The sequence below is a fragment of the Mus caroli genome, chromosome 5, assembly GCF_900094665.2.
Source record: "Mus caroli chromosome 5, CAROLI_EIJ_v1.1, whole genome shotgun sequence".
Lineage (NCBI taxonomy): Eukaryota > Metazoa > Chordata > Mammalia > Rodentia > Muridae > Mus > Mus caroli.
In genome coordinates this window covers 25,370,700-25,380,517 of record NC_034574.1, presented here as the reverse complement: position 1 = coordinate 25,380,517, position 9,818 = coordinate 25,370,700, and the positions used below count along the sequence as shown (strand labels likewise).

Below are 9,818 nucleotides of genomic sequence, written 5' to 3'. Positions count from 1 at the left end.
TCTGCTCTCGATGAAGACAGTGGAGTGGCATCTAACCATGTGGAGACCACACACCACTTTCTTCTGTAGCTTCCACATTAGTGCAGCCACATGAGTTTCTTCTGTAGCTTCCACATTAGTGCAGCCACATGAGTATCACATGTGACTTTCCTGCTGGGATCTCAGGAGATGTCTAGGCCACTTTCAGCTCCTTACTGAGACAGTCCTTCATGGTAGCATTCTGTCCCTGTGTAATGTTTTATGATGGCAGGACCCACAGCAGTGGGCAGACAGAGCCAAACCACCAAGAGACGTGGCTATGATCCGGAAAATTTGGAGTATGTGTTTCAATAGGAACGTGGTAAATGTAACAAAAGCTCATTAATTAAAATGAGCTTTGTCTTCCTTCCCAGTTTCCTTCCCAGGTTGTCAGTTCTGTTGGCTGATGCTAAAAAGGTGAGTTAAGGATTTGAACCCTCCTTGGCTCTCTTTTGGAACAGAAAGCTTTCTCTGTGGTAGAGGAGATTATAATGTGGCAGTGTGGGAAAGGCAGAAATCTGGAGATTATAAAGATCAATGACCTCCAGTGGCTCTGGGGGAAGTATAATGGGAGCCAGGGCATTTTCAGGTCAGTAAAATCTGTCTGGGAGTGGTAGTCACATACCATTAGACGTGGAAGATTTATTGTAATTGTGTGTCTGTACATGAGTGAAGGTGCCTATTGACACCAAAGGCATCAGGCACTTGAGCTGGAGTTACAGATGGTTGTGACCCATCCAGTGTGAGTGCTGGAAACTGGACATGGGTGCCCTTGGGTACTCAATAGGCATTTCATGTAAGATACTAACTATGGAAGTGTGTGTCCAAGCTACAGGCCTGGGGTGGCGGTTGAGTGAGTGTGGGATCAGAACACCACATGTGCATGTTCTGCACTGGTAAAAACACCGATGGTGGAGACGCATGCAAGCCGGGGTGTGTGTGTGTGTGTGTTGGTGGTGAGGTCATGAATCTGAAACTGATGTAAAATTACACTTGATCAGAAAAAAATTTACTCATGTGTTAACACTAATAGTATATAGATTTTTTTTTGGAGGGGGGTTGAGTATAGGGTTACTTGGGCTGGAAAGATGGCTCAGCAGATGTGAGCACTGACTGTTTTTCTAGAGGTTGGGATCTGATGCCCTCTTCTGGTGTGTCTGAAGACAGCCACAGTGTACTCACATATATAAAATAAATAAATGAGAGAAAGAGAGAGAGAGAGAGACAGAGAGAGAGAAGAGAAGAGAAGAGAAGAGAAGAGAAGAGAAGAGAAGAGAAGAGAAGAGAAGAGAAGAGAAGAGGGAAGGGAGGGAAGAGGGAAGGAGGTTCTCTATGTAGCTCTGGCTGTCCTGGAACTTACTTTGTAGATGAGGTGGGCCTCACACTCCGAGACCATCTGCCTTTGTCTCCTGAGTGCTGGGATTAGAGGATTGCACCTCCACCATCACACAGGCTGGCTCTTACATTAGTTTTTTTTAAGGGGCAAAATACATGATACTTAAACCCTTTCAGAAAAAGAGTGGCTAAGTATTCACATGTCTCATATCTCTTAGATGGCAATAGTGCTCAGAAGCTACCCAACCATATAGACACCCATGTGAAGGACAACTGGGATGTTTTAGAACGGACAAAATGCCCATCACTGTGGAAAGCAAGCCACACTAGGTCGGTGGCGATTTGAGAATGAACTGACAAATGCTGCAGGTGTGAGCCTAGCCGTATTTTCTGTCCTTTATCTGTCACGCAGTCACACCAGGTTACCCTTACCTAAGCCAAGCAGAGGAAAGGTAGAAACTTGACACATAGTAGAACAACACAACTGTTTAACAATGTCCCGTGACTCCCAGGTCCGAGTCAGAACTGGTAATTATGAGACAACCCCCTGCCCTTCAGTTTCCTGGCAGGTTCCCCATTGAGCTGCAGTGGCATGAGGTGTGGCTGAGGTGGTGAGGGTGAGGTCAGGCCCTTTCCCTCCCAGTCAGTTGTCACTGGTGAAGGTGTCAGCACTAGAATACAGTCTGGGCTTCACACTGGTTTCATTTACTAGCTCATCTTGGACTCGGATTTGTCGACAGCTCTAAAAACGAACCGTCTGGATGTCTGGCTTTGCTTTAATGGAGAGCAGGTGGTACTTATCTAGACAGGAAAAGTGCGGCACCATTCCCATCTGGGGCAAAACAACTGAACAAGAGCTCCTTTTCCCAATAGGCTTAGAGCCAAGTAAAGTTGGTATTAGTGTCCCCATGACGCACCATGGAGATGCCAACTGATCTAAGTTGAAAAAAATATTGCATTAAGGATTTTTTTTTTTCCCAGACAGGGTTTCTCTGTACAGTCCTGGCTGTCCTGGAACTCACTTTGTAGACCAGGCTGGCCTCGAACTCAGAAATCCGCCTGCCTCTGCCTCCTGAGTGCTGGGATTAAAGGCATGTGCCACCACACCCAGTGCATTAAGGATTTTAATGCCAGAAAATATGAACCCAAATTAAATCACGGCAGAATAGAAGCTAGCAAAACACATAGCTAAAGTTGCTGGATTTAAAACAAAACAACAACAAAAAAATCAAGCTAGCGTTCTGCCAGCCTGTCACGTGCCGTGGCTACTCCAGGCTCTCCAATCAATATATGAGGTAGGTTGAACTGTTTGTGGTGGATTGTCAAGAACACACAGAACATGTGGGGCACTCGGACATGTTTGGTCCTTAGATGGACAGCTTTTTCTCGCTGGGAACGCGTCGTGATGACTGCCAGGAAGCCGGCAAGGAGCAGACTCTGTGGCTGTCTCCTTCCTAAAAGAAGTAGCAAAAGCCAGAGGCCAGGCTGTATAAATTGGGTCAAGATGGTTCCAAACTTGCTACCTTAATTTCACTTAGGGAAGGGACAGAGGGCATCTCCAGGTGCCACAGGAGAGGGGCTGAGGGAGGAAATGGCTGTTGCTGAACCATGGGGAAACTTCTGGGGAAACACAGCTGCCTGCGAAGCTGCACTTCTTAGTCACCAAGAGCCCACAAGATGAGAACATCCACAATGAACTGTCTTAAACCAAAATGAGGACTGGTGTTAAGCCCTGGAGTTTTTGTTTTGTTTGTTTTGTTTTGTTTTCCCCAAGTTTTGTCTCTTGGAGTTCTAAACCCACTGCCTCATAAAATGAGCCAATTAATAAATTAAGGATTGGAAGATGGCCCAGCTCTGCTCCTGCCTCCCCCATCACACCGAGGCAAACTTTTGGATAGGAATCATCGACAAGTCAGACAAAATCACTAAAGCCAACTGAATCCGAGGAACCTAGTTTTGAGCAGTAAAGGTAGACTTTCCCTGCTAGAAGCTCAATTATTGCAGCAAGACCCCAGGCAGAGGCCCAAGGCTCTGCTGTTTTGTCCCTAAACTCTGGGGAGTCCTCTATGAAGATTCAGACAGGAAAGCTAGAAATCCAGTCTGTGTCTTTTATTCTCCCCAGGAGCCATATGCTGACTCCCTTCAGCAGGCTGACAGAGGACGCTGCTCTTCAGGTGGGCTGTGCTGTGGACCAAGCTGAGAGAGAGGAGCCCCAGCAGCGAGCAGAATGGAGTTGAGAAGCCAGGGCTCTGACAGAGTAGGGGACAAGTGGCCTCCTGGGAAGGCGTGCTTGTTCTGGGTGTTTTGAGGTAACAGGCTGTCCACATGGCCTGCATGTCCACTGACAGTCACCTAGGCCGCTGGTAGAAGTGACACTGTTGCTGCCCACTGTGGTGCTGGCCCTCCTGAAGCGCTTTCCTTTTTTCTGCTGTGGTTTAAGTCATGACCAGGGACAGGGAAAGGCGGCCACTTCTCTTCTTTGGAGGTGGACTGTGGCTGCTTGAGTGATGAGTGGGAGGACCACGGGGAGAAGTGGAGAGAGGCTCCCAGCCCAGAAGAGGCTTGGATGCTGTGCAACTGGGCCTGAGAGACCTCACAGACCTGTGGACAGGAGGCTGCGGTGCTCCTGTCCAGTCTCCTGAAGATGGAGAAGTGAGGCAGATACCTGGTCTCTTGCCTAGGAAGGAGGCAGAAGTCAGGCACCAAGTGAAGAGGGCTGCCTCCTCTACTCCCCAGCGGTCTCCAATAGCTAGCCCACCACAGAATCAGTGGCCAGGCAGGCAGCATCTATTGCTGGGAAATCATGGTGAGTGCCCAGTCCAAGAAAGCCACTGTGACATCCTGCAGGCAGAGCCAGGTCCATTGGGCAGCTCTGCTCAACTGTGTCTTAATGCAGTCCCAGGTCACGTCCCCTCTAGGAGAGAAGCAGAACATTTGAGGGCTGGGGATCACTCATGGGCCTGTGTCAGCCCACGGGGCTGCAGCTTAAACCCATAACCCTCTTTCCAGAGTGATTGTGACAAAATGGATGCTATACCTTGTTCCCAGGGACCAGAGTGAAAGTCTTACCTGCAGGCCTCGTGGCAATGCTCCTGGACTTGGGCCAGGGCTGCAAGCAGCAAGTGCCATGTGGGCAGCAGCACGCTATGGCAGAAGAGCAGCAGCAGTTCCTTCAAGGCATGGAAGAGCTGCTGCAGGGCCTCAGGGAGCTGGACCTGCAGCGGGACCATGAGAGTGGCTGAGGTAAGATGCTGAGGGCCATGTCCCCTCTCCCAGGGATTCTGCCCATGCTGAACTTCTAAGCTTCTGTCCCTGGGAGGATAGGTTCTTTTTTGACTCCTGATCTCCAGCTTACCCTCTGAAAGAAGCCAGCCAGGCTATCACTGAAGCAGGCAAGGTAGGAGGCACAGTGGGCAGAAAGGAAGCTGAATATGGCATAGATGTGTGTCCAGGCCAGCTGTAGACTGGGCTGTACCACAGCAAGCAGGTGGGAGCCACAGGCTGGCAAGGTCTTCTGCAGCCAGCTGTAGAGAAACCAGAGGGAGAGAGGTGCACTCTAAGCTTCCCCTAGCCAACATGCTCACCAAAGAACAGCCAAAAAAGGGGAGGACGAGGGACAGGGGTATACTTAGTACTTCCCACTGTCCATGCCCACCCACCCTGCCCCACTTGGCAGCAGCTCACTTGTAGCTTTGCAGGCTGTAGGAGGAGAGTCTCGCACACACTTGCTGGCCAACAGGCAAGAGACCGGAGGATCGAAGCAGCCGGCCAGTGAGGGAGGCTGCAAAGGGAGTTCCAGTGAGCCAGGGAACAGGGGCAAGGACTTGGGAGGACAGACGCTCCAGGTCCCTGGGCGGCACAGTGAGGCAGTGGGGCACTTTCCTGCACTCTCTCGGGTCTAACTAAAGATGATCTGGCCAGAGGGGTTGAATACCTTCTGCTGGGTCAGAAACAGGAAGAATGGGACACTGGGTGGGGTCTTGGACTTAGAAGTCAGAAAACCTCAGGTTTGACTCTCTGCCCTTTTACTTGCTGTGATCTTCTGTTTTTTTGTTTTTGTTTTTGTTTTTTTAAATTAAGTACACTGTAGCTGTCTTCAGACACACCAGAAGAGTGTCAGATCTCATTATGGGTGGTTGTGAGCCACCATGTGGTTGCTGGGATTTGAACTCAGGACCTTCAGAAGAGCAGTCAGTGCTCTTACCCGCTGAGCCATCTCGCCAGCCCCGATCTTCTGTTTTTAAATTACATGTACTAGCTTATTTAGTGTACGCATGCACACATGCTACAGCATGCACTCAGAGGTCAGAGGAGTTGTGTTGAGTTGGTACCCTGGGGAAGGAACTGAGGTTGTTGTGTTTCCAAGCATGTTTGGCTTCCTCTTTCTAGTCCTACTAGCTATGATCTTAATCTGAGGGAGCAATCTTTCTTCTCCCTCAGAAGTTAAAAGGAGAAAACATGTGTTCAGGTGATGTACATTTCTAACCATTTCCCTCCTGGAAAGTCCTAGTGCAATTGGCCTCTGCACAGACAGAGGTGCAGAGTGTCTGCTCTGTGGCACTGAGAATTCATCAGAACAAGGGTGGTCTGGGGATGCTACACATAGTTCTGTGTCCCCCATCGTGTCCTCTTCCCAGACGACAAACTACTACTTACCCTGCAAAGAGCTGTTTGACCGCAAGTCATGACATAGGAATCCTACTGCAAAGACCAGAAGCAGCAGGAATAGCCGGGCCCAGGGTGGCCGAGGACCTCGTGCCTGTTGCAACAAGCCCTGGCGAGACAGAGAACACAGTGGTCAGAAGGGGAAGGGCTGGTCCTTGCTTCCCAGTGTAAGCCCCAAGCGAGGCCTGCATATGAGCTGGAGGTCATGGGGGATCCACAGATGGGGGAGGCAGAGACATGACCCAATCTAACCCAGGGTGTGTTAGACACACGGAGGCCTTCGGGTGGGCTGGAGGTTGGGCGTCACACCTTGCAGGCTGTGTCACAGGTGAGGACATGCTCACTGCCACCACTGCCCTTCTTCAGAAGCTCCTGGTTGGTAAACTTCAAGGACTGGATGGTTTCTTGCAAAGATTTCCGTGCCTACAGAATACCAAGAGCTGAGTTTAGAGCTGAGCCCTGGCTAGGAAGAGGATTCTGAGCCTCCATCTCGCTTCACGTTCATGTCAAAGGCACAGGAAAGGGAGGGCAGCAGTTAAGGGGCACAAACCAAGAACCAAGACCAACCCCAAGCTCCCGCACCCTCCCAGCTCATTACCTTCTTGGGGATCTGCTCCCAGGACTTGAGTAGATGCTCCAGCAGCAGGCTGCAGAAGAGTATGCCCCTTTCAGTCAGCAGACCCTGGGCCTGCTTGCCCTCGTTGCCTACCAATTCCTAGGTTTGTAGGGCTGAAAGACCCTCACCCACAGTAGTTCTTTAAAGGATACCCCAGCTGCTGTCTCCCTCAGACTGTGAGGGGTGAGCCTGGAGGGCAGCGATCAGTGTTTCCGGGATGACACACCAGCGCTAGTCTAGAAAGCATAGACTACAAGGCTTTTCTGTATAGATCAGGTGACCCCGCCGCCACTCACCTGGACTGTGACAGGTGCTTGGGGTACAGCTGTCTCCAGACACTAGTGCTGAGGGGGTCTACAGTCAGGCACTGGGTCAGGCTGGCCAGGAGCTGCACAGGACAAAAGAGAGAGACTGCTGGGCCCTCAGGATGGTGAAAAGGAGGGGCATTGGGGCTTCTGGTAACAAGACATCTGCCACAAAGGCTGAGGAGAATTGTCCAGAACCCTGAGAAGCTGTCCCGGTGTGGGGTAGGTGTGGTTCCCGAGCTGCAGCTTGAACTTAGGGACACTGTCTGGAAGTGACAGGGTTTTACTGAGCACTCTCCCACCTGTCAGACTGGACCTGCCCGAGCAAAAGCAGGACTGGGCGGGGCAGGGAGCTGAGGGGGAAAATCGGCAGCAGAGGAGGCAGGGAGGCTTCTCACCTCTTTCTTCATGGCAGCAGGACAGCTAGGGGTGGCTCTGGACAGGAATGATGGGAAGTAGGTGTGCAGGGAAGATTCCGGCTTGGCCCCAAATGCCAGCACCTTCAATCGGGGGAAGAGCTGGCACAGCTGCTCCTGCAGGCTAGGGGAAGAGGACCAGGCTCAGGCTATAAATGGAACTGCAGCCTGTGAGCTAACTCCTGCCCTGAAGGTAGAGTCACTAAGCGTCTGTGGATGGTTCTGAGTCTCTAGTCACAGAAGCACCTTGCAAAGGTTTGTCAAAGTTTTTACAAGTTTTTAAAGTTGTTAGGCCTCTCTCCCTAAAAACTGCCCAATCTAACAGTAAAGTGATTGTCATATTCAAGGACAGATATAATTTCTGGGCTCCATAGAGCTCTTGCAGTCTACAGCTGTGACTCTAGGGCTCTGGTGGGAGGGGGACTGGAAATGCACTGCTGTGCTTGTGGCTTGCCTCTATACCGGAATACCTCTGCAGTACAGTTCCAGAGCAGGCTTACCTGGGGCTCAGGGAATTGTTGGGCATATAGGCAAAGTCCAGAAGGGGGAAGAAGTCCTTGGGGCCAATCATGCCAAAGCCTTTGGTGAGGTTGGGATGCATCCTAGACAAAGAACGAGCAGGCTTGTTGGAAACCATATGGTGTTCTAGCCTTGAACTCAGCTAAGCAGTGTACAGAGGAAAGGCGTAGACTCTACCCCAGCCCCAGCCCTCAATGGCTCCCTCCCTTTCCTTCCTCACCATCACACTCGGAGGTGGGAGGAGCTGGTCCTGATTTTCCTCGCATCTATGGAGACCAGGATCATGGCATCCCATTTTGCTGAAACAGCCTCTTGTGGACACCCTGGGCCTTCCCCTCGCTGTCCCCCCATTACTCACAGGAGCAGCCGGTCCAGGTATGCGATGGCAAAGGGAGACAGAGCCTTGATGCCCAGCACAGGCAGCATGATCCCCAGCCACACTGCGGAATCAAGAGTCAGCAAGTCTCAGGGTCATGCATGGGCCTCAGAGGTGACACCAACCCATCCTTCTGTTTGCTACCTTTCAGTCCCTCAGTGAGGTTGGTGAAACCCGCTTGCCCCAGGGCCCACATGATGGTCAGGCACTTTGCTGGTCGGCTCTGGTGGGACCGCAGAAGCTCTAGGAACTGAGGAGGTGAGGAGAAAGGGCGGGTTAAAGGGCCGTGCACCAGGTGCACTGTTCTTGTGGGGCAGGTGTCAAGGACAGTAGAACTCTACTGCAGTGCCGCATAGTGAGTCAAGTGACAGCTTCCCCCACTTGTTTCAAACCGCCTGACAAATTCTAGGGGAGCTATGGGAGCTCTATGGCCCACCCATTCCATCGATAAAATGAACACATGGGCCATCCTTATCTAGTAGAGTACGTGTGGAGAATGCTAATGTATTATGTGCTGTTTCTTTCCAAGCCCAGTGGTCTGTCTGTTCCTCTAGTCCTACCCCTTGTGTCCCCAGCACCATCCAGGCCTCTCACCTTGTCCAGGTTTGAGGTGACAATCTTGGGCTTGTCTTGCAGAATGGCTTGAATACAGATGCGGTACCCGTGTAGCGACTCCCCTAGAGAGACGGGTTCAGTTCTCAGATTTACTCATATGACCTGACATCCTACACTTTTTTATTTCCAGAAGTGAGTCAAATTCCTAATCACTTCCCTTTCCCTTTCCAAAAATGTGTAGATTAGCACTTTTCTTATTGTAAAGGGAACTGATGACCACGCTGAACAACAGTAGGCTCTGCTCTCAAGACAGTCATCCTCCATAGGGTGCTCTCACCTGGTGTTTTATCCAGCTCTTGCAGCATGGTGAATAGACAGTGGTCAAAAAAGAGCTCCACAGACCCTGCAGCTTTGGTTAGGAGCCCCCGGATGATCCCACGTAGCTCTCGGCTCACAAGGCTGTAGGGATAATCTGGGGCCATCGGCCTCTGTGAGTGCTAGGACCAGATGACCTTGCATGAAGTCTGGCTTGCTCTCCCCCAAGGAGGCCCCAAGGAGGACTATTAGGAACATCAACCCTCTGAGAATGTCCTTGGTCTTATCTGAGCTGAGGGGTAGGGGACTAACCATGTGGATACTGGCTCAGAGTGGGCTCCATCCGTGGAGTCTGGAGCTTGTAGTTGAGATAGCTGGCCAGGTCCTTCAGCCACACGGAGGGGTTCCCAGTGAACACGCTCTGGCTCTTGTCCAGTTCCTTCTGCAGAGCTGCCACATCCAGCTGTCAGGGCAGAGACTTCTGTGGTGAATTGTAAGGGGAAGGGGAGTGGGGCAGGGGTAGGAAAGTGGCTAAAGGAGGTTTTCATATGTGGAATCCTACAATTTTGTCAGATCCAGATCCTAAGAAAGCCTGGGGGGCGCCGGGCGTGGTGGCGCACGCCTTTAATCCCAGCACTCGGGAGGCAGAGGCAGGCGGATTTCTGAGTTCGAGGCCAGCCTGGTCTACAAAGTGAGTG

At 51.2% G+C, this 9,818-nt stretch overlaps 1 protein-coding gene across 1 annotated transcript in view; it reads right to left on the bottom strand.

Annotated features, from left to right (window-relative positions):
• Positions 1-3,447: 3,447 nt before the first annotated feature.
• Tmem214 (transmembrane protein 214) overlaps positions 3,448-9,818 on the bottom strand; it is an 8,079-nt gene continuing 1,708 nt past the window's right edge. The window contains exons 3-17 of the mRNA XM_021162916.2: positions 9,433-9,583; positions 9,143-9,277; positions 8,845-8,927; positions 8,395-8,500; positions 8,233-8,314; positions 7,856-7,957; positions 7,338-7,479; positions 6,931-7,022; positions 6,617-6,665; positions 6,328-6,441; positions 6,010-6,127; positions 5,038-5,134; positions 4,709-4,877; positions 4,423-4,568; positions 3,448-4,267 (exon numbers count right to left, since the gene is read on the bottom strand). Of these exons, the coding sequence (XP_021018575.1) occupies positions 4,141-4,267; positions 4,423-4,568; positions 4,709-4,877; positions 5,038-5,134; positions 6,010-6,127; positions 6,328-6,441; positions 6,617-6,665; positions 6,931-7,022; positions 7,338-7,479; positions 7,856-7,957; positions 8,233-8,314; positions 8,395-8,500; positions 8,845-8,927; positions 9,143-9,277; positions 9,433-9,583 (1,713 nt within the window). The 3' untranslated portion in view covers positions 3,448-4,140. The remainder of the gene's footprint in view (positions 4,268-4,422; positions 4,569-4,708; positions 4,878-5,037; positions 5,135-6,009; positions 6,128-6,327; positions 6,442-6,616; positions 6,666-6,930; positions 7,023-7,337; positions 7,480-7,855; positions 7,958-8,232; positions 8,315-8,394; positions 8,501-8,844; positions 8,928-9,142; positions 9,278-9,432; positions 9,584-9,818) is intronic.